Below are 24,639 nucleotides of genomic sequence, written 5' to 3' on the forward strand. Positions count from 1 at the left end.
ATAAATAGAAACATAATCAATTAGAATTAACTAAAAATGGGAGGAAGAAAAAGATAAATAGAAGGAAATAAATGAGATGGCTCTCTTCTGGGTAGTTAAAGTTACAAAGTATTAATGTACAAAGTAACAATACACATGATTTCTACATAGCCCCGGCAAAAGAACTAAGAATCACACATCCCTGTTTTAAGAAAGAAAGAAAAAAAGGAATAAAATGCTATCCTAATAATCTCTCCAATTCTTTATCTACACCGTGTAAACATTCCTGAACACTCTTACCAACTTATACCCATCTTAATCCAATAATCAAAAATGCCCACAAAAAATTATTTAAGAAACATGGACAAGCATGTGCAAATGTGGGATAACATGAAGTCTAATGAAGTTGCAGTGAATAGATGTGTCCTCTTCATGTCAAACTTCAAGCGCAATGCGGGTCTTGATAGGTTTGAGCTTGACTCCTAGACTCTCTGGTGACAGAAGCTCTGGTGCTATCGATGAATGGCTGGAGAGGTGCCTTGCAGGGTTTGAACCTTGAGTACTTGACAATAATGATGTAAGAGTTGGCTGCCGATGGTAGCCAAAACCCATTAAAAAGAACTCGATAGGTATCAACATGGCATATGGATCTTCCTCTGTCACCAGTGAACCACATGCTTCAACCTGTGAAAAGCCCAATTGTGTATTATAGAACATATCAATCCAGTGATTCAGAATTTGCAAGGTATCACCACTTGAAGACCAATATTGTGATCAAACTAATTGGATTATGAAAAGATTCAAGCTAATGTTTTAAATTTCCATGAGAAAATCTAACACAATTTGGTGACTCAAATAGGCATCTTCCAAGAATTAATGCATGATTATGGGAAATAATGGATCATTTAAAAGGAAAAGAGAACGAGTGAAGAAGGCACAGATTTTTACCTCTACAAGAGAACTACTTCTCTTGTCCATTTTGGCACTGAGGTGGAGAGCCTCAGAATGAAATGGACTCCTTTCACCCACAAAAATGAGAGTCTTGCATTTTAATTTTTTCAAGCCATCAGTGAGATCATGCCTCCTGCACAAAGATAAATTTATAGGTACATCACATACATGTAAGACAGATGCCCGATACTAATATATTTGTATTATGATGAAAGAAATTAATTGTAAAATTCTCACCATTCTGTCTCGAGGATTTAGATATACTTGTACTTTTAAAGATGTTCTCATTAGAAATGGAAAAATACCTACATTTTAATTATATCTAACACAGATTTCTACTGCCGTGTAGGAAATCTGTCTGTTTTAAACACAAAAACATAATAACCAATTTTTTTTACAAAAAAAATCAAAATAAGAAAGGGGAAATGAAATGGTGATTATCTGCATCCATTTCCAAATTTGTTTATTTATCAGTGCCCATTATAAAGATTCTTATGTAACAGTGACGAGAAGAAGCCAAAAGATAGCACAGCACCATTGGCCATGGCTGATGCATCAGCATAAACAGCAGCCATTGCATCCAATCTCCTTCTGGGAGATAGGAGGAAGAGAGCAGCATCGCTCTGCTGGGCCATATGTCATCAAGGGAGAGAGTAGGTACGAGGGAGGGGAAGGTTTGCAGAAACCTGTTCTCAGCAGCAACATACAGAAAAAGCAGAAATGGAGTTTATCCGAATCCAACCCCCCTCTCCCTCCCCCTCCCACTCCCCACAAAAAAAAACAAACCCTTCCTGGGTGTAGATGGAATACATTTCATTGCGGAAATGAGCAGCCAGTATGTGAATAAAATTAATAAATGAATTGGCATCTGTTGAAAATGAATAAACTTAACAAACATTCACAGTCCTGGAAACAATAGAAAAGTAGTTCACATTGTGGATCCAAAAGTCAATAATATCAGTATTCTGAAACCCGAAACCTCTTAGGAAAAAGATGTTCCCAATATTTGGCTGATTTGTCCATTTGACAGTTCACTCCACATGGCAAATACCCACCTTTCACTGGGCATCAAGTTCCAACATTTCTTCCTAAAAGTCGGTTAACCTTTTGGGATAGGTGTGTGGTTTGTGTGATTACACTTTCATCAATAAAAATGTTCCAACATTTCTTGCTACATAGGAAAGTGCATGTCGGGTGTTAGGGTTGGTGTCCAGAAGGATAGTCCAGTTTGAAAGTGGGATCTTCCGTGTAAGTTCGGGAAGATTGTAAACCACTATGGACAATCCTTAGTAAGTTCGGGAACGACAATAAAGCGGGTATGGATTCGCGTACGACAATTAAACGGGTCAGACAGAAATAATAATTGTCAAAAATCCGGCGTGATAAAACACGTATGACAATGATACGATAGGTGTTTAATATGGCCGCGTAAGTAAAAATATGTGCATATATTCACTATGTATTTTACTGTATTTTTTAATGGACAGTGTATTAAACGTATTATATGTTTTGACTTAAGTCTGTTTATATCTTAAAAAATATGAAAATAACAAAAAACGGGAACAAACATTCGCCATTCGCGATTTGCAACTCGCTAGAATACAAAATCCCCAAGACCCCAACTCTTGGAACCCGCTGCCCCCTTCTTCTTTTCCATATTGGTTCCCATTTGAGTTCAGCGGCGGCCAGCCCTTCTACTGAGTCTCTTTCTTCTTCGTCTTCATCTGTAAGTCTTTTCTCAGATGGTTTGGTTATTGTTTTTGTTTGCTTATATTTGATTTTTTGGGTTCAATGGGTTCAAGCTTTTTGTGGATTTTTATTAGACTCTCATGGTATTTTTACCAAAATAGTTATCTACAGACTATGATAGAACTGATTTCTGGCATACAACTATGGTAGAACGATTTGTGTATTGAAACTGGGTCTTCAGTTTCAAAACAACAAAGGCCGAATACTGCTGGCCTTGACCTTTCTTAGAAAATATAAAGTAAATGAATTACCTTGTTCAATCTTTGTTGGATCCCCATATTGCACTCACTGACAGTTCTTGACCTGGATTATATATCAAGCCCTAAGACCATGTTGGGAACTATATACCCTTTTAACACCTGTGTGCAAGTTAACGGAGATCCACAACGATAACCAAATATGTGTAGAATAATAACACACTCAAACAAATCAATCCAAACTACAAAAGCACACAACTTTATATTAGTTGATACATTAGGTCTAAGAATTGAACCTACAGAGTGGTTTCGGGGGGCTCCAAGGGCTTGATATGTAAAACATCCTGATTAAAAATTAGTTAATACATCAAGTCTGAGATTTGAACCTACAAAGTGGTTTGGGGGCGCCTAGGGCTTGATATGTAATCTAGGTCAAGTGGGTCAAGAACCGTCAGTGAGTGTAATGATGGGGATCCAACAAAGATTGAATAGGTCATTCATTAACTTTATATACTTTCTAAGAAAGGTCAAGAACAGCAGTAGTATTCAGACTTTGTTTTGAAATTGAAGACTCAGTTTCAATACACAAATCAATTCTATCATAGCTGTAGGCCAGAAAACCGTCTTCAATAGATCACTATTTTGGTAAAAATATGATGAGAGTCAAATAAAAATCCACAAAATCATGAACCCATTGAACCCAAAAAATCAAATACAAGCAAAAAGAGAAAAAAAATCAGGCCATCTGAGAAGAGACTTATAGAAGAAGTCGGAGAAGAGAGAGACTCGCTGGAAGGGCTGGCCAAATGGAAAAAGAGAAGAAGAGGAACAAAGTGTTTGTCCGATGCTAAAATCGACTTGGAGGGCTTTGAGCCATGTCCTCACGCATCCATCGCTCCTTTCCCTTTCTCTCTATGGGCTAGTGGAGCAATGGGAGCAAGAAAGAAGAAACTCCTTGAGCTCCTAGCACGCCATAACAACAAAGACAAGGCCTTACTTGTTGCATCTCCGGCCAGGGGATAGAGACTACATGTGTGTTGCGTCAAGAAATCGTCAGGCAGTCCTTCGAGTGCCGTAACCTGCAAAAGGACCAGTGGGTGACAAAGGCGACCCGGTGTGGTTCCGGCCTAGGACTCTCCGATGCCAAAGTCAGATCTCCTGAGCAAACAGATGAATAATAGTATTCAAGATGATTTTAGATGGGTAGAGTACCTTCCCTTTTATAGTGGGGTGTGGTGGTGTGGAGAGTCCCAGTTGATGGTAAGTAGTCCTCATAGTTGATAGAGTCCCTGGGTAGTAGGGTTCATCCTTGATTGGTTGTCTTCCCGTGAGATGTAGTGTCATAATAGACTTGGTATCCTTGATGGATAGACCTATCTACGTGATAGATGAGGTTCCCGGTGTATGAGTCCGTCCAGACTACGTGACTGGTAGGCGGTGGCCTAGAGTACTTTGTGATGGGACATGTCTTGCTGATGGTGGTGGTCGCCGTGTATGAGGGAGACCGCGCCCAAAGGGGTTCGTCCCCAGGGTAGACTGTACCCAGGGATGACTGCGCCTGAGGGGATCCGCGCTTGGGGCCTGCGGTCCGCGTCCAGGGCCTGTGGTCCGCTCCCGAGGACTACTCACCATCAACTGGGACTCTCCACACCACCAAACCTAGGGGTGTCAATACCCAGCCCGACCCGCTGAAACCGGCCCGAACGAGCCCGGACCACACCGGACCGATCCCTTAGTGGTTTGGGTTCGGTTTGTGGATCCAGAGATCAACCGGGTTCGGTTCGGTCCGGGCTAGACCGACGGTGCACCGCAAACCCGAACTGTTAGGCCCAAACCCAGCCCGAACCGTTAGACCCAAAAATCACTTACTCCCCCCTAAATGCCCTAATGGCCTAATCTCTTTCACTCTCTCAGTCTCTCCTCTCTCGTCTCGAGTTCTCTATTCTCGACTCTCAGCGGCAGCGGCAGCAATGGCAGCAGCAGCGGCAACGGCAGCGGCAGCGGCACTCCTCACTTCCTCAGTCCTCACTCCTCACTCCTCAGTCCCTCAACGACACTCAAGCTTCAAGAGTTAAACTGCTCAAGCAATCAAGCCTCAAGGCTCAAGGGCTCAAGGTCACTTGCAAGCACCGGAGTTAGGTTCCGATTATCCCTTCTTCTTTTTCCAATCTCAACTCCCGATTCTTCATTTCTAATTTCGTGTCACGCTTTGTTTCGTTTTTGGAATTAGTTTCTCCGAACTTCTTTTTTTTAATTTTTTTGGATCTTCGATTCAAACCGATCGTTGAGGTTCGAAATTTTGTGATACTTATACAGTTATACTTAAGATTGTTCTTTAATTCTCAGTGATCTTTGTTTACGAGAAATTGGATTTATTGGTACTGTTGAGTAGTTATGTTGCTTTTTCATGAGATTTGAATGATGTTTGATGGATAGCATTTGGCAGGTCTACGGAAATAATTATTTTAGATTCCTTTTGTTTATCTGGATTCTATCCTCTGTCCCTTTTCATCCAACCCCCCCCCCCCAACCTTGCCAGTCTTTCTAGGTTTTTGAGTGTGAGTTTCGCACTACTCTTGTTCTAGAAATATATACTCACCTCTTTGAAGGTTCAACTTGGGACTGGTTTGCTAGGAACCAATTTATGAGTTAAAATGGAAATTAGGTAAATGATCTAAACACTCCACTGGCAAAATCCATCGATCGTATTGCATACGTGTCTTAGTCCACATATTAATTAGTTGGTGTTATAAATAGCCACATGCTTTTTTCCTCAATCGTTGATTACCGATATCATGTAATCAAGAAAAGAGATGTTTTAATTTAATTTTAAAATGATGGTTAAAGTTGTTCAGCTTAAATACTCTACACCTCCACATTTCATGAAGTGTCTTCTAGTCTTGTGGGTTATATACTCTCTTACTCTCCCATAACTGGAATGATTGTATCACTAAGCATTTGTTGATCAAAGGGAGTGCATCATTGGATAATAAACTCAAAGTCGTAAAGTTTTGAATTCCCTTGCATAGCCTGGCTTTTTAAAGTCCTATGACCTATGGGTAATCAACTAATCATAGCTCAAGTTCGTCCCATCTCATACCCTTCCAAGTGACTTGAGTCAGATTGGAGGACATTGCAGTTTTATTGGTATTTCACACTTTTATTTGTTGAATTGGGGAGCAATAGGAACTTTCTTGAACTTCTGATTTTGATACTTCAACACTTTCTTTTCCTACTTAGAATCTTAGATTTTTATTTGCTAAGCCTTAAGTTCAAGTTCTGAGTCATTATATGACAGCACTTGTCACAAATTCACAAATATTGTTGTTAAAATCTTTCTTTTTGTTATATGTTTTTCTATTAATTATAGTCATTAATATGTTATATGTTTTTCTATTAATTATAGTTATAGAAATGTCCAACTCACAAGTCAACATGGAAGATGAGCCCGATTGTGGCTCAGATGCTGATGTGATGTCCGATGATGGACTTTACATTCCTGGAATTTCAGCAACAGAACTTGCTGGCACAACAACTGTTGAAATAGATGTTACCAAGAGGAAAAGAAGGAGTATTGTTTGGGAGGAGTTTGAAATTCTTGAGGGGAAGGGTTTTAGTGATGGGAAGGAACGAGCGAAATGCAATAGGTGTAGGCAAATCTATAAGGCTGATAGTACTACTAATGGAACTGGAACCCTTAGGAGACATATTTTACATTGCCCAAAACGGGAAAACAAAGGCCCAACCCAAATGACTCTGGGTGTTAATGATGGGAAATTAATGTTAAGAGATAAAAAGGTTGACCAAGTCTGGGTGCGTGATAAGGTCACGAGGCTTATTGTGAGACATGAGTTACCTTTAATCTTTGTTGAGTATGAGGAGTTTAGGGAATTAATCACATATATTTTTCCTGACTACACCCATATTACCCGCAACACACAAATGGCGGAGATTTTGAAGTTTTACAATTTGGAGTCCAGTAGAATCCATAATCTACTCGAGTCATTTAATGGGAAGATTTCTTTGACAAGTGATCTATGGACATCCATCACCAATGATGGATACTTATCTTTGACTGGCCATTATATTGATAAGGATTGGGTGTTGCATAAGAAATTATTGAAGTTTTGCATCATGCCACCTCCACATACTGGCATCAATATTTGTGAAATGGTTTCAAAGATCTTGTCTGAGTGGGGTATTGATCGGAAATTGTTTTCAATTACTTTGGATAATGCTACTTCTAATTTCAGCTTTGTTGAGTTGTTGAAGAGAAATCTGAATTTGAAGAATGCTCTTTTATGTAAAGGAGAATTCTTTCATAATAGGTGTTGTGCTCATATTCTCAATCTCATTGTACAAGATGGACTAAAGCACATAGACGAGTCTGTGGCATTGATTCGATCTAGTATAGCCTATGTGAAAGGATCACAAGTAAGGAAAATGAAATTCTTGGATATTTGTAAGCAATTGTCATTACCAAGTAGTAAGGGGTTGCATGGAGATGTCACCACAAGGGGGAACTCAACTTATATCATGCTTAATTCTGCTTTATTTTATCGGAAAGCATTTGAGAACCTTGGACTAGTGGAGGACAATTATAAAACTTGTCCAGATTCTGATCAATGGTTAAAGATTGAAAAATTGATGGGTTTTTTGCATCCCTTCTATGAAATCACTGTTTTGCTTTCAGGTTCTAAGTATCCTACATCAAATTTGTATTTTGAAAATGTTTGGGAGATTCACAAAAGTTTGTTAGAAGAGGTATCACATGGGCTTAGTTTTATGAGGCCAATGGCAATTGAAATGAAAAAGAAATTTGACAAATATTGGAGGAACTATAGTCCAATTTTGGCCATTGCCTTGGTGTTCGATCCTCGTTACAAACTTAGTTTTGTGACTTGGGCATTTGCTAAGCTTGCTCCTTTGGACCCAACTGGAATTGATATGGGAAACAATGTGAAATCTGCTTTGTATCAGCTTTTTAATGAATACAAGAGTATGAATGCAAGTGATTATGAGATTCCAGTACTGTTCACTCGTCCTGGGAAATCTAGAACCAGAACTGTAAGTAAATTTTACATTTCTTGTAATTTTGATTTATTTTTTAAGTTGCAAGTTTTCATATTCATTGCTAATCTTATTAATGACTCATATTTTTCAATTTCTATAGGAATTTATGCAATCTGTGATTGCTGAGGCAGATAATGGAACTAAATCTCAGCTAGATGTGTATCTAGATGAACCCAAGATTCCATTCAGTGATCATGATGATGAGTATGATGTGTTGGCTTTTTGGAAGGCGAATGGGTCAAGGTATCCAGATGTGGCTCGGATGGCTCGTGATGTCTTAGCTATACCAGTTTCAACGGTTGCATCTGAGTCAGCTTTTAGCGCTGGGGGTCGTGTTATTGACAAATATCGGAGCAAACTACTACCTACCAACGCTGAAGCACTGATATGTCTTCGAGACTGGATGTTTGATATAGATTTCAGATGTAATTTTTCAATTTCCATTAAGTTATTTTTCATTTTTGCTTACTTTAGTTGCTAAATTACTATCTTATATTCTTATGTATGTAGCTGAACATGTTGATGATCCCGTTGATGTGGACAACGCGCTAGGAAATGTGCTTGGACGGTTGCAGATTGAAAGGGAGACCGGAGACTGGTGAGCCTTCAGGTTATAATAGATAGAGAAGGATTTGCTCGAGCCTGTTGAAAAGGTAGTTTGCATTTGCACACATTTCACTATTTATTATTTGATTCTTAAGAAAATATAACAATTGTTGATCTTTGGAGTTAAATATATATATTTTTTTTATTCTTGTGTGCAGGACATGTTATTTCACTTTTGGTCTCAACTCTCAAGTCTTATGTTGTGTTATCGTTCTTGAGGAATGAAGAACATAATTATTTTAAGGGAACATTAATTCTTAATGTTGAACTTTTAAGACTTTTAAGTGGATGTTCAATGTTGTATGGACTTTTAAATAAATGTTGCATGAATTTTTAAATGTTGAACTTTTAAAACTTTTAAGTGGATGTTCAATGTTGTATGGACTTTTAAGTAAATGTTGCATGAATTTTTAAGTAGATGTTGTATGGACTTTTAAGTGGGTCACATCTTGTAATTGCATTTGAAAATCTTCTTGGGTTCTACTTCCATATGATATGAACTTTTATCTAATGTTCAAATGTTGTTCTTCTAAGAGAAAGAAAAAAAAATAAGCACTTATCGGATCTTAGTAGTCATATAAAACCGGTACCAAACCGAATCCAAACCGTTGTCATAAACCGAAACCGGCCCGAAACCAAACCGTTGTCATAAACCGAAACCGGCCCGAAACCAAACCGCACCGAAACCGAAACCGCACCGAAACCGAACATTTCTTAATGGTTTGGTTTCGGTTTGTATAAAAGTCACACCGAAACCGAAAAGCCCGAACCGAAACCGGCCCATTGACACCCCTAACCAAACCCCACTTTAAAAGGGAAGGTACTCTACCCATCTAAAATCATCTTGAATACTATTATTCATCTGTTTGCTCAAGAGATCTGACTTTGGCATTGGAGAGTCCTAGGCCAGAACCACACCGGTTTTCCTTTGTCACCCCTTGGTCCTTTTGCAAGTTACGGCACTCGAAGGACCGGCTGACGATTTCTTGACTCAACAGATTGGCGCCGTCTGTGGGAACGACGCTAGCCATCATACCTACTAGCTCAGTTTCACACACATCCAATGGCACCACGGGGTAAGAAGACTGCTCCCTCCACCAACAATGTCCCAAGGAACGGATCACCTCCTCCAGAGAGTTCTCGTTGCAGAGCCAATGACTATGACCATGTCTCTCTGGAGAGGGAGATCCCAGACAATGATCAAGTTCCGGTAGTCGAACCCAACAACGAAGTAGTGGTGGAGGTAGTACCTGACCCCAATGCACCAGCAACTATGGGTCAGATCAATGACCTACAGCGACAGATCCTCGATGATCAACGACTCTTTCGAGACTACTTGAGGCAGCGTGCGACGCCCCATCGCCGTAGGACGTCGCCAGTACCAAGGACAGAGCCCATACTTCGACAGGAGCCAAACCCTAGGAAATCATCCCCCAGGGGTAAAAGGTCAGAGAGACTTGCAAGGCGAGCAACCCCCACTCCCTAACAGGGGGAGCCTTCTCAGCATCCCCGGAGGACGAGGGACCTCCCAATACGGTCAGATCGTGGAAGGACACCAACACCCAGAATGAGGGTACCTAGCCCAGAAAGATCCATCAGGAGGTCCGTGTTCTAAGGTCGACTAGGAGGAAGTCACACACCAAGGCGGAGCCAGACCGACCGAGAAGAAAACCTCGCACGATCACACCAGGGTTCATCGCGACGTGACCATTCACCATCTCGCCAATACTCAAGGCGGGAGGGGACTTTGAGGAGAGGACATGAACGAGGTCGCAGTAAACGTCCTGCCAGGCGTGAGGGACAGACACGAGATGAAGAGCTCGACAAAAAACTCCGAGATCTGGACGAGAAGCTGGAAGGGTTGAAGAAACAGACCAAGGGCGAGACGCACCCAATACCCGGGCAACACGCATTCTCGACAGAGATCATGTCAGCCACACTCCCCTCCAGGTTCAGGTTATCCCCCTTGGAACTCTACAGTGGTACCACGGACCCTAATGACCATATCAACTATTTCAATGGTATGATGACACGATGGATCGGACGTGGTCTCCTGGCGAGCATTCCCTGCATCCCTCAAGGGTGCAGCTACTTCCTGGTTCTCCAGACCACGACAGAGGTCGATAGGTTTGTTCACAAAAATGTGCGAGCAATTCGTTACCCGCTTCCAGAGCAGCGTCAAGCAGAAGAAGACCACGGTCAATGTACTGAACGTGGTACACAACCCTGGGGAGTCCCTCAGGGAGTATGTCAGCATGTTCACCAAGGAATCCTTAGAGGTTCGAGACTTGGACGACCAGACCCAGCATGCAGCCTTGGCAGGAGGCATCAGAGACCTGGACCTGATCAAGGACCTGACACGTTATGAGACCAGGACTATAAAGGAGCTCCTGGAGCGATGCAATGAGTTCGCCAATATGGTCGAAGTTCTGCAGGCTAGGAAGAAGGTGATCGAGGCCAAGCCACAAGACAATAAGAGGTCAGCACCAGATGACCGTAAAGAAAGTAAGAGGTCGAGGTTAAGCCACTGGCTAAAATAATAGAGAATGAAATGGAGAAGTTTATCCGCGACGACGTCATCTACAGGTTCGGGGTACCAAAGATCTTAGTCTCAGATAACGGCAACCAATTCAACAACCCCAAATTCAGAGTATTCTATCAGAGCTACAACATTGACTATCGGCATGTCTCGGTAGCATACCCACAGGCCAATGGTCAGGTAGAGGTGACCAACAGAACACTGCTAGAAGGGGTCAAGAAAAGGCTAGAAGGAGCCAAAGGGAAGTGGATCGAGGAACTACCAAGCGTTCTGTGGGCGCACCGAACCACAGTAAGGATACCCACAGGAGAAAGCCCATTCCGCCTAGCATACGGTACTGAGGCACTGCCACCAGTAGAGGTCATCGCCATGTCCCACAGAGTACTACACTTTAACGAGCGCACCTATGTCGACGGACTACAGGCGAACTTAGACTTCATAGATCAGGTCCGAGAGAAGGCACTCCTATAGAATGTAGCATACCAGCAACGCACTGCCAAGTACTACAATGCCAGAGTGAGAGCGAGGCTATTCCACCAAGGAGACCTAGTCCTAAGAAGGGCCAACGCATCACAGCCACGGAAGGAAGGGAAACTGTCAGCCAACTGGGAAGGACCCTACATAGTTTCCAAGCAGATATGTCCAGGGACCTACCGCTTGAAAACTCCGGGGCAAGAAGATAGATCGCACTGGAACTCGTAACACCCGAGGAAGTACTACCAAGAAAAGTAGCAAAGAGATAGAAGCTAACCGGCAAAGACCACCAAGAAGAGTAGTAGTAGCGCAGTCGGTTGTCGCCTACGGCACAGTAGGTTGCAATTTTCAAGGATAATTTGAAATTTTAGTTGAGATGTGAAGAAAATATTTGATGATTCGGGTACAATTGACCGATCTAAAGCACCATGATCCACAACTCACCTCCAAAACACCAAGGTCCGCTGACCAATAAGGTGCAAGGCCACCAAGGTCCGATAACCACCAAGGTCCGTAGACCACCAAGGTCCGCTGACCAATAAGGTGCAAGACCACTAAGGTCCGCTGACTAATAAGGCGCAAGGCCACCAAGGTCAGCGGACTAATAAGGCGTAATGCCACCAAGGTCTGTAAACCACCAAGGTCCGATGACCACCAAAGGCCTGTAGACCTCCCGAATATAACACCATCGAGGTCTATAGGCCACCAGGGCGTAAGCCCACCAGTGTCGAAAGATCATTGAAGCTCGAGGTCGCCAAGGTCAAAGGACTACCATATATGCACAAGCCATAAAGGACAATATACTAGAAAGAAGAGGAAATCAACTACAAACGACAAAGGAAAGAGGTCACAAATATTACAACTCAAAGTTTGGAATCCAAAAGTTCAACATCCAGAACACCTATAGAGAGTCAAGGAGCATCTGAGGTCACATCCGACCCTGCAGGGGACATCATATCGGCCTCAGGTGGGCGAGCAAAACCCTCCTCTGGCACCACGACACCATCCTCAGGAGAGACACGAGTCACCGCCGCGGTCACAGGTAGCAACACAGTAACCTCCGAGAACCCCGAGAAGTCATAATCGGGGGTCTTCTCCAGAACACGAACTGCTAAGTCCCGGATTCCCGCATCATATATCTCTTGGTTGTACTTATAGAAGTACGCAATGATCTCAAGAGACTGTTGGTACGCTGCCACCGCTCGCTCACCAGCCTCAGACACCTCAACCTCATGACTCTGCCTCAAAGCGCGAAGCTCCTCCTCTAGGGCACGAACCCTAATTGAGCTCTAGGCCACCGCAGCTTACGTAACCCTGAGCTCCTCAACTATACTCCTCTCACGAGCAACGGCCTCCTCCTGTGCAACCCTGTGCCCCTGAAGCTCCTTCTCCAGACCCTGCAGCTTGCGGTTCAACTGGATCTCCCGGACAGCAGAGCTCTCAAGGCAAAGCACCGCCTCCGTGGCACGATGTTGGACATGCAACCAACACAGCCGTTAAAAGCAATAACACAAAAAGCAAAGGATCGAGAGACACGACTCACAGAAGCCATGTCCTGATAGAGGGTCTGTGCCAGGAATGCGTCGCTAAACCCATGTATGACTAAACACTCGGCGGGAAGCCTTCCGGTCCAGCCACTCCCGGGACACACCACGGCTGGTCAACGTCGCTCCCTCCTGAAGATCCTAAGGAAGCACCAAAGGGGATGAGGTCGGCGGATCAGTAGTCACGCCAACAAAAGAGGAGACCACCCCCTTTGCCTCTGGAGGGGGTGAAGGGGAAGACCCAGGAGCAGTAGCAATAGGAGATGACCGCGAAAGGATAACACGCGGCCTGGTTCTCACTGAACTGGGAGGACCCGAACCCCCCTTCCGCTTGGTCCCAATGGCCACTGAAGGAGAAGTAGGAACCGGAGGAACGACTGTAGAAGAACCATCCACAGGGGGGCAGTCTGAGTAACTCTCTTCCGCAGGTTAGAGTGGAAGACACTGAGATCCGGTCGTATGTCCACTGCACAACGACATCCAATCAAGAACACAAGACAAGTCAGACAACAGGTACATTAGAAGAAAAATACAGATGCAAACATCAAATACTAAGAAACCAAAGATCTTACCGTGACTCAGCTTCAAAAGACATAGTAAGGCCTCGGAATCCAACTCACGGACGTCGAACAGATCGCATCCCTGACATCGCTGGAGAGAGTCGCGCTCAAAGTCGCTCAACTCAAGAGAGCGGTTCACCCTCTTGACATCAATGGCCTCCCAGGTAGACCGCAGTGCACATCGAGGGACCATGGCAAAAAAGAAGCGGTCCCTCCAGTACTTCACCAAGCTAGTGATCCCCACAAGAGGATCGAGCGTGGCGAGAGACCCCTTAGGGAGACGACGGGGGAAGTGGTAGCACCCACCTTCCCCCTTCTTCAACACGTAGTACGAGAACAGGGGAATGGTAGCAGCACGCCCCATCCGGGCAAAGAACACATAGAAACCCAGGATGACCCGCCAAGAGTTGGGCAACACCTGCCCAGGGGTAAGACGCCAGTGCTCCAACACTAACTCCACAAAACGAGAGATAGGGAAGCGAAGACCATGGGTGAAGAAAATACGATAGAGGCAGACCTCATCCGCTCGATGGGAAAAAGCATGATCGTCCGGTCCGGGGGCGCGAAGCAGAACCTCAGAAGGTATATGGAACTCTCGGCGAAGTGACGCCAAGTCCGAGGTGGTCACGATGCTAGGGATGTGAGCCAACTTACTCCTAGGATCCCCAACAAAAGTAGAAGCCCTGGAGACCCTACGACCCCTACTAGGGGCGGAGTCTCTAGAAAACTCCTCCTCCCCATCACTAGCAGTAGGGGAAGACAACGAGGGAGAGGTGTCCGCAGGGGAAGACGACCCCGAAGAGGACTCCCCAGAAGACCCAACCAGAACAGTAGTCGGATCAGAGTCGCTAGAAGACGACATGAATAGACAATGAAGCAGGCTAGCTACTTACTCAGAACGACGGTCTCCCAAAGTCAAACAACCAACGCAAGAAGAGGGATGCCAACCTGCAACCATCAACATGCGAACCAATCAAGAAAGGTAACAAAAAAAAAAAAAAACACATACCAGACACAGATTAAGGCAACATGGGCGTAGATCAAGGGCACGGGTGCGGATCGAGCTGGATGGGTGCGGATCAAGCTGGACGAGCGTCGATCGAATACAGGCGCGGACCGTCGGACAGGCATCGATCGAGCGATAGGCGCGGACCATGGACTGGCGTCGATCGAGCACAAGCGCGGACCGTCGGATGGGCGTCAATCGAGCAACAGGAGTAGACGGTGGTCGGGCGTCGATCGAGCACATGCGCAGACCGCCGGACTGGAGGCGACCAAGCAACAAGCTCGGACAGCGGACGGGAGTCGATCAGCAACAGGCGCGAACCGCCGGACGGGCGTCGATTGAGCAACAGACGCGGACCACCGGACGAGTGTCGATCAAGCAACAATGGCGGACCGAAGGCCGGATGGGCGTCGATCGATCAACGGGTGAGCGTGGACAGAGGCGAGCTAGGCACAGATCAACAAGCACGAGCGTGAGCACAAGGCAAAGGCCAAGCACCAAGCCATGCAAGCTACAAAACAAACCAAAGCCCAATGGCTGGGCTAGGCCAAGAGGAAACAATCAAGAAACAAAGAGATGGCACACAACTCTTTGCCACCCAAAAGCAAACACCTTGGGGGCAACAAAAGATGAAAACCAAGTGCAAGGCAAAGGAGAAGACTCAAAAAGCAAAAATTGAAAAAGCAAGAGATAAAGGAAGAGAAATGAGAGGGGGAAAAGTGAAAAGGGAAGAGACAAGAGCATATATCTACTACAATAAAAAAAAATAAAAAAAAAAAAAAAAAAAAAAAAAAAGAGAACAGATAGAAGACAAAAAGATGGGAGAGGAGAGGTTTGAACCCACAACCTCTCCCTCACCAAATAAATTTGCAGGCACACCCTTCGAGAAGAGATTATTTGCCGTGAACCCCTTAATTGGTACAAAAATACAGAGGATACTCTCTTGAGCACTCCGTTCCAAGAGAGTAGGGGGTAAATGATAAACCCAAAATCACCCTGACCAACCAGGGACTGCCACATGTCCTAACCCAGGAAGGAGGGCCAGCTCAGGACTAGAACCAAACAGACGAACCAAGGAGAGACTCGACCCAGACCGGACAAGGGCGCTGACCGCAAGCCCCGAGCGCTGATCCGCTCTGGCACGGTCATCCCTGGGCGCAGTCTACCCCGAGGACGAACCCTTTGGGGCGCGGTCTCCCTCGAACACGGCGACCACCACCATCAACAAGACATGTCCCATCAAAAAAGACTCTAGGCCACCGCCTACCAGTTACGTAGTCTGGACGGACTCATAGGCAGGCCGGGAACCTCATCTACCACGTAGATAGGTCTATCCATCAAGGATACCAAGTCTATTATGACACTACGTCTCACGGGAAGACAACTAATCAAGGATGAACCCTGCTACCCAGGGACTCTATTAACAACGAGGACTACTCACCATCAAGTGGGACCCTCCACACCGCCACACCCCACTATAAAAGGGAAGGTACTCTTCCCATCTAAAATCATCTTGAATACTATTATTCATCTGTTTGCTCAGGAGATCTGACTTTGGCATCGAAGAGTCCTAGGCCGGAACCACACCGGTTCTCCTTTGTCACCCCCTGGTCCTTTTGCAGGTTACAGTACTCGAAGGACCGCCTGTCGATTTCTTGACGCAACAGATTGGCGCCGTCTGTGGGAACGACGCTAGCCATCATACCTACTAGCTCAGTTTCACACTCATCCAATGGCACCACTGGGTAAGAAGACTGCTCCCTCTACCAACAATGTCCCAAGGAACAGATCACCTCCTCCAGAGAGCTCTCGTAGCAGAGCCATTGACTATGACCATGTCTCTCTGGAGAGGGAGATCCCAGACGATGATGAAGTTGCTTTAGTCAAACCCAACAACGAAGTAGTGGTAGAGGTAGTACCTGACCCCAATGCACCAGCAACGATCAATAGCCTAGAGTCCTTTGTGATGGGACATGTCTTGTTGATGGTGGTGGTCGCCGTGTTCGAGGGAGACCGCGCCCAAAGGGGTTCATCCCCGGGGTAGACTGCGCCCAGGGATGACCGTGCCCGAGGCCTGCGGTCTGCGCTCGAGGCCCACCCCCATGTCCAGTCTGGGTCTAGTCTCTCCGTGGTTCGCCTGTTTGGTTCTGGTCCTGAGCTGGCCCTCCTTCCTGGGTTAGGACACGTGGCAGTCCCTGGTTGGTCAAGGTGATTTTAGGTTTATCAATGTGCTACTACTTCAACATCTCCTGCAACACTGTGTTCCCGCCACTATAATTAATCGAGAACGGTGGCGGAGAAGAGGAGGAGGGGGGGGGGGGGAGACAGGGTACTGAGCCATAAAATGAAGCCTCACTGGCCGCCGCTGAACTCAAACGGGAAAGGAGACGGAGAAGAAGGGGCAACCGCTAGGGTTCCAAAGTTGGGGTCCTGGGGAATTTATGTTTGCGAGTTGCGAATCGGAAAGGGCGAAGGTTTGTTCTCATTTTTGTTATTTTGATTTTTTTTAGATATAAACAAACTTAAGTCAAAACTTATATTACATTTAATACTTATTATACACGTATAATACGGTGTCCGTTAAAAACAAATTTTTTAACTGTACAAGTAACGTTTGGATACACGTATTTACTAAGGGACAAACACTGGTTCCCACAAATTTATCTTATATGTACAAAAAAATTTCCTTTGACACCAAGGGAAGGGGAAAAGAAAATTATTTAACTCCATAACAGGTTCATCATAGAAATCAAACAGTTCCTATATTTGGTCTGAAAGAAATCGGTGTTGGGTATCCACTTCCCACCCAAACCCTCTCTTTCCATAATCAACAACATCAACCAATGGATTGGTGAACTACATCTTATATCCAATGCACCCAACTCTGACCCAGAACCTCATCTTACTCCTCTTCAGGCCTCACCCATCATTAGGGAAATACTTGATCTTACCAGTGCTGATTCCTTCCTTGACTATTATCTGTGATGGCAGTTTCCTAAAAGAATCAGGGGACGCAGGATGGGCATCAATCATCATTCATAATAAACAATTTTTATCTGCTTGCTCTGCTTTTGGTCATGCAGGGTCAGCACAGGAAGCAGAAGCAAAAAGACTACTACTTGGACTACAGCAACTAGGATCATGGCACGGCGCTACTCTCACCATCTGGACTGACTGCACGGATTTGATTCAATGGCTCATACAACCTACTATACAATGGCTGTGGGAGGTTTTTACTGTTTTGTGGGACATTAAGAACATTTTGAATGCTTTTCCTAATTTTTGTATCTCTAAACAGAATAGATGCTTTATCCAGCCTGCACATGATCTGGCCATCAAAGCCAGATGTTCCAGAACAAATATGTATATGTCTGATATTTCTATTCTCTAGTCAATGCACTTTCCACTTTATCGGAAAAAAAAAAACAGTTCCTATATCCTGACATGTTCAAGATTAAAGAGAAAATGTTAAAAGCCGTAATAGGAGGGGAGACTCAACAGTACTAGAGGAAATCAGCTAAACTATAATGCACAATTTACAGTGCAGAGAAGAGGAAAGGTAGAATAATTTACTCGTTAATAGCTTGTAGAAAGCGCATGACATTTGAGCTTTGTCTTTCATCCAGTAACTGCAAAGACATAACAGAAAGAATCATTATCTTAGAAATAGTAGGAATATTAATATCATGAATGTTTTTTTTTTTTTAATTAGTAAGGTTAGAAATATGCTTTCTTTTAAAAATCTAAAAAAGATTGCTAAACAGAATAACACAAACATGGGATAAATGCAGTGAGAGTCGGACAACACAATTAATGGGTCCCACCTTGCAGACCCCAACCAAGTAAACCTTATTGAATGATCAAAAGATCATGTACATCAGGATAAATGCAATGGAAATGTATATTGAATGGTTGACCAGTCCACTGCTAGATCAGGGAATCCAGACTGATGGACTGGGATAGGTCAGAATTCAAGATTGAATCATTCCCTTAATCCCTGGTTTATAGATCAGTCAAAATGGGATTCATCAATACCTTCTGGCCTTTCATTTTGGAAGAGGAAATTAGTTCATTCCCTCAAAGACGAAAGGGAGGGAAATCAATAGCTAAGAAATCAGACATTATAGCTGAAACGTAGTTGAGACTTCCTTACTCTTCGGCAAGATTGTACTATGTCAGATTCTGCTCCATGCATACCACTCCTAATTTCCTGAAGGACATTTGAGAAAAAAAAATTACTAAAAGAATTTGAATCAGCCACATATATACCAAAACTCTAAAGTAATGCCAAATACCTTACTGAAGTAACGTTGGAGAAGACACTCCTTCAATAAACCACACATACCATAGAAGTAGAGCAAGTTCAACATTAACTGCAAATTGTAGAAGTTCATTTTATCCAGAAATCAAATATCATGCTTTTCAACCGAGGATATCCTTTCTCTGAATAGGAAAATTGTCACACAACAACCAAACCCACCATGGATTATGCAGCCTTGAATTTCTTCATGCATGACCTGTTGTATGAATTCATTGGATAAGGATTGTGGGATCAGAAGATAGGACATTACCCCTCTGACTTCTTTAGATGACCCTAACCATCCAATCAATGAAATTTTTGTGAACCATTGCACATTTTAATCAACTCTATAGGTAAAAGCAATGCATCAGACAACAGGATTATCCTGTTGTGCAAACTATGGGATGCCAAATCCAAAGGGTCCTCCATGTTATAGACAGAAAAAAAGTGATGTAATAGAATGATGGAAGAGAAGAAAGGCCCCACAATCCATGGTGAGCTGATGCCCATAATATTGTTCTTGAGTATCGATGAGCATGGTATTGGCATCAAACCTTGTTATATAGCCATTCTGTCCATGAAGGTTTTCTGCAAAGTGGGGAAACAAGGATTAACCCAAGAACACGGTCCTTGTATTTCATCTGCAACATAAAAGAAGATACGATATGAAACTAATAAATCAAAACTGAAGACTAATCTAAAGGGAAGCTGCATTCACTGAACTTATCAAAGATCTAAACCTACTGCAAAGAGTGTAAGGATGTACGCCCCAGCAGTAACCCCCAAGCATAGAACTTCTTTGAGCCTGATCAAGAGTATAAACCATAAGAAAAGAAACAAGATTCCAATTCATATCAGAGATTATGCAAATATGTCTTTGAAAATCAAGTAAGGTGAATCTTCCCTAGTCACTGTAAAATTATAATTTAAAGATTAAAGGAAGAACAGTGATGCTTCAAAGATTTTGTGAGAGTAGAGAAGGAGAGGACTTAGAAAAATACAGAATGGAAAGCTACACACCATGAGAGTTTTTAACACTACAGTAGTATTTATTTATGAAAGGAAACCAACAGTACCCATTGAATTTATTAGAAGAGACAGATAATCATCGATACACCCCTGAGATCAATCAAAAGCGAAGTAAATGTATGAAATGAAGCTATAAAGTTAATTATGATAGTAGAATGCAGTCATGAACTCCATGAACAATTAGCTTTGGCCTACTAAAAGACATACAGTAATTATTTTGCACTCAGTGTACAAAGGCAAAGCCACAGTTTTTTGGTTCTTAGGGGACGACAGTGAACTGGAAATAATAGTAAGGTCATCAAAGAAGCTATAAGAAATGGAAATATGAGGCTTACCACAATTAGATGCATATGCATGTGAAGCCGTGAAAGTAGCAAGGCCTTGTTATAGACTGACCAAACTAGGAGACTTTTTTGAGGATTGTTTGTGACAGCAGATGTAAATATGGGTTGCTCAGTGAAGGAATATCATTCTCATTTTTGCTTGGATTGGGTGCTGAGAAATGAAGGGAAGTTTGATAGATTTAGTTTGACCTCCATCATAATTTCAATCTGGAAAGTGCATTTTTATTTGCCACCTTGACTATGGATGTCGTCACACGATGGTTGAACTGAGTATGTCTTGTGTTGTGGTTGTCTGCATTCTTTGCCTACTTTCTCCATAATGAATTGCATTTGCTTTCTACAATCTTTGGAATCTAGCCATCAAAATCGACTTACATTTGCTTTCTACACTCTTTGGAATGTAGCCATCAAAATCGACTTACTTGCAGTTTGGATGTCTGACTTCAGAAACTTGGATTTGGTAGTGGAGGGGCCTTGCCACAGAAGTAGCAATGTCAAATAGCAGTATCTTAGAACACAGAGGCACGGGAAGACCAAAGGCCAATTTTCAAAATATTCCTGTGTGTGTGTGTTTTCTTCTTTCTTTCCTCTCCCCCCCCCCCCCCCCCATCACCACAACTCTTTTAGGTGGAGAGGTGCATTACAAACCCAGGCATTGTCCTTTCCATTATCGGCTCCATGAATGCATACTAATGCATAGACAACCAAAACCATCAAAATCGCAGCAGCACGTACTTACCCAAAGAAGTCGAGCACTTCTACAACCTGGTCGGCAAGGTCGTCTATGTTGAGCAACGGAGCATCTGAAGAAATAGCAGCGGCTCCTAACTGGAGGAACTCTTAAACAAATGAGAAGATACGCCATTAAAATCGCTGAAAGGAATTTCAAAAGCTAAGCAATAAACAGGGCAAAAATATTAAAAAAGAATAAGATGGATTAACAGAATGAAAGAGAGGAGCGCCGATACTGACCTCGTGTCCAGGGGCATCAATGTGGTAAATGCAGAAGTTGTGAAGCAACAAAGAAGCTGCATCTGGGCAAAAGAAGAGACCTTGGAAGCAAGACATATCTGTAACAATACAAAAAAACAACTCAAAATGATGAATAAATCAATAAAAGTGGATTGAAATACAATAACCCATGAATCTCTTGCCCCTACCATGGTATACTAGGAACAAAAACCTCAAACACAAGAAAGAAAAAAGTTGAAGCCATACAATAAAGGAAGAATGAACATACAATTGAGAGAAACATCTGGGTACGTAATTAAAGCAGGTTTTTCTTGATCCCCACAAACAAAAACAGAGATGGAACCTTTACTTGTCTCGACTACATATTCCTGCGAATTCAGGAAAAAAAAGAGGAAATGCATTAAAACATTAGTGGAGACCCAAAGGAGAATATATCAAGGAAGGAAAAATAAGATCCGCATTGAAGAAGGAATGGAGATTATTTCAGCATTTCAGCTGGGTTTGTTACCTTCCCTCCTAACGGTATCATCTCAACATCAATAGAAACAGAGTCGCTTGAATCACCCATTACTCGTCCTTCCCCACTATTAACACAACAAACAACTTGTATTCAGAAATCGAATACTTCAAAAAATAGAAGAAGAACAATCTTCACTCCTCTCACAGTCTTACAGCTCCTCTGTGTTCGTTTCACTCTCTCTTCCACTGTTTTTTTTTTCAATTTTTGGTCCTACTCTCTGGTTTCCCGATATTTCAATTTTACAGAAAAACCCCAAGTGCTCTCTATTTTTGGACATATTAGCGATTTTCTGAAAATGGTCAAAACGCTTTGAGTATTTTTGTGTCCCTATTTATTCTTGCGTTTTTTCAGTTTTAAAATAATAAGTTACCGTTAAAGCCGATCTAACGGTCAAGGAGAAGGGGGTACTTCATGTAATTTTCAATTCTTTTTCGTAGGGAAAACTGTTCAAGTGGGGCCCGGGCAGAGATTGGGTTTTATTATCGTACGACAACTCCCAAGCCCAGAGGACAGCTGTGGACTCTTCTGGTATCAGACAGCTGTAGGCCACATGGAAACCATTAGGGGCATATCCATAGGATTGATTTAGAAGTTGGAAGCGATGCTGATTCTACTTGGATGGCTATGATTCAAAGAGTGGTCCCCTATCTGAGGAATCCCGTAAAGAGACAGCTCAACGGCATCTTTTGATGTTTAACACGTGGAATCTTAGGATGTAGTCTGAAGGGGGGTTCAACCGCGTATCTAGTAAGATTTTAGAGATCTAATTCTGTTCTCGAATCAAGTTTACAGAAAACAGCCCCCAATGTCGGTCATGACTCATGAGCATGCCTTTTTGTAGTCATCAAGTGGTAAGACTGTTATTCTACTCAAAAAACAAAAAACAAAAAGTGGTAAGACTGTTAGGCCCGTTTGTTTAGAGGTGACTTATGTGGGGTGTGAAAATGCTTCCCAACAATCCCACCCCATCTTTCCCTCTACATAAACGGGGCCTTATAATATCTCACTGCAATAAATTAGTATGGGGTAGGGACATCGGTACTCTGAATCTAAGGGTGTAAATCGGTTTGGAATCAGATATCTAATTCTGTTTCAGTTTTGTTTTAGAGATTATTAGTGTGATCCAAATCCGGACCAAGTCCTGCCTCGATTTTGAAATTCAACACTCCTAACGAACCTATATGGTTCCGATTCGGTCCCCGTTCCTATTTGATTCCTACACGGATTGGATCCAGTTCATGTACTTAGTTTATACTTTATATACAGTATAATATATTGTATACTATATATAAAATATAAACACCGTACATGTGTGCAGGTAGTAACTAGTGTATGTGCTGAGTTCGCTTCTCTATCGAAGAGTTTTCTTTCCATCTCGTTTTGCCCTAATGAGGTAATGTTTCAGGAACCCTTTATCTCCTTTTGTCTTGCCCTCTCCCATCGTTGCCAATTGAGTACTGTTGGCATTAGATGGGTTAAATTGTTAAGTGGCGACTGCAACGGCTGCCTCATCTTTCTCACGTTTGAGCTCCAGCTACCTCATCACTGTTTGGATTTGTTGTGTTGACTGAAACCTTTATTTTGGAAAATCTGGTTGCACCTAGTTTCTTGATTGAAACCCCTTCTCTAAGTTTTCTCTGCTGGTTTTTTTTCCGCCATTTGTGCGTGTTATCTCACCGCCGTTTGCGCGTGTTTATTTCTCCACCATTTGTGCATGTAATACTTCTCCTCTCCTTCTTTGCTCCATCCACCATGATCCTTGGCACCGCCGATAGCAATGTCGATGACGACGACGATGATGATGAACCCCCCCCCCCCCGGCTTTTCATGGATCATCATCGCCCCACCTTCCACCCTACTTCACTATCCCTGAAGCTTCCCTTTCTACCTCATCCAACCTCAGTTCTGTGGCTGGTTGTGGTTTTTAGCCACCGTACCAAGGGGCTTCCAAACAAGGGAGGTTTTTCCATTTTCTTTGTTTGTACATTTGCAGGTGTTGGCGATCCGGATGCTGGTATCACCGAGATTATCATCAGCTCCGATGCTCCAACCGCAGTTCAACCTTCACCATACCTTTCCTGTCGCCGGACGAAGCTCCACTCGCCGATCCAGTAGATCCTTGCAGTTCTATTCGAAAGTGGGCTGTGGCAGCATTCCTGGTGGCCCTTTTGTAGTCGATCGAAGCTCCAGTCGTCGATCCAGTAGACCTTTGTTGATCCGACAAGTCTGTTTGAAAGTAGGTTGTAGCAGTGTATCGGCATGCGTGGACAGTTTGGCGTTGGTCTGCTCAACACATATGGGGGCCCCTCTTTTGGCACATTTGTGCATGAGCTTAATTTTAGCTGTATCTACAGCTTTTTCTCTAGGGAAGTGGTTGTACACCATCCCCTAGCCTAGATGACCCAATCAATGGCATGTGAGACTGGGTTAATTTCCACTCCTTAGTTTTGGATACCGTATATCCATACCTTGTGTTTATCATGCTCTCTATCTGTCTTATGTATTTTGTTTTCCTTTGTTTGGCGTTAGGCATGCATGCATGAATAGCCTTCTTTTCTACCAAAAACAAAAAAAATACTATAATATATTAATATTATACTATATCAATATATTATAATATATTGGTATCCAAATTCGATTTGGTTTCAATTCTAACCACCGGTTCTTATGTTGGATTTGGAAACTAACCAAGTCCCACCTTGATTCTCTTCCTTAATTTTGGATTTAAACCAAATTCTTTCGGTTCTGGTTATTCGGTCTGGATCTGATTTCGGTTTCGGTTCCAAGTTGACATCC

At 43.2% G+C, this 24,639-nt stretch overlaps 1 protein-coding gene across 3 annotated transcripts; it reads right to left on the reverse strand.

Moving 5' to 3' along the window:
• Positions 1–411: 411 nt before the first annotated feature.
• Positions 412–22,033, reverse strand: LOC122648946 (protein NDL2-like). 3 transcript variants are annotated; one of them, XM_043842273.1, is made up of 12 exons: positions 21,996–22,033; positions 21,832–21,899; positions 21,592–21,691; positions 21,324–21,421; positions 21,091–21,179; positions 19,723–19,783; positions 19,533–19,619; positions 18,974–19,051; positions 18,832–18,888; positions 18,252–18,307; positions 928–1,063; positions 412–663 (listed from the first exon to the last, which is right to left on the reverse strand). In XM_043842273.1, exons 2-12 carry the CDS (start codon positions 21,889–21,891, stop codon positions 415–417), a joined length of 1,071 nt encoding a protein of 356 aa, XP_043698208.1. In that variant the 5' UTR covers positions 21,892–21,899; positions 21,996–22,033; the 3' UTR covers positions 412–414. The 3 variants fall into 3 exon arrangements, with proteins under 3 accessions (XP_043698208.1, XP_043698209.1, XP_043698210.1); XM_043842274.1 differs by lacking the exons at positions 18,832–18,888; positions 21,996–22,033 and having other exon boundaries at positions 21,832–21,983; XM_043842275.1 differs by lacking the exons at positions 18,832–18,888; positions 18,974–19,051; positions 21,996–22,033 and having other exon boundaries at positions 21,832–21,983.
• Between the last annotated feature and the right edge of the window lie 2,606 nt (positions 22,034–24,639).

The sequence above is a fragment of the Telopea speciosissima genome, chromosome 1 (assembly GCF_018873765.1).
Source record: "Telopea speciosissima isolate NSW1024214 ecotype Mountain lineage chromosome 1, Tspe_v1, whole genome shotgun sequence".
Classification (NCBI taxonomy): Eukaryota; Viridiplantae; Streptophyta; class Magnoliopsida; order Proteales; family Proteaceae; genus Telopea; species Telopea speciosissima.

Excerpts from the sequence above, each read along its gene's own strand:
- LOC122648946 (XM_043842273.1), bottom strand. The coding sequence starts at position 21,891 with ATGGGTGATTCAAGCGACTCTGTTTCTATTGATGTTGAGATGATACCG. Across the intron at positions 21,422-21,591 it reads CCCAGATGTTTCTCTCAATT|ATATGTCTTGCTTCCAAGGT; the intron begins GTATGTTCATTC and ends GTATTGTTACAG. Across the intron at positions 18,308-18,831 it reads TAGTACAATCTTGCCGAAGA|TTACTGGATGAAAGACAAAG; the intron begins GTAAGGAAGTCT and ends ATGTCTTTGCAG.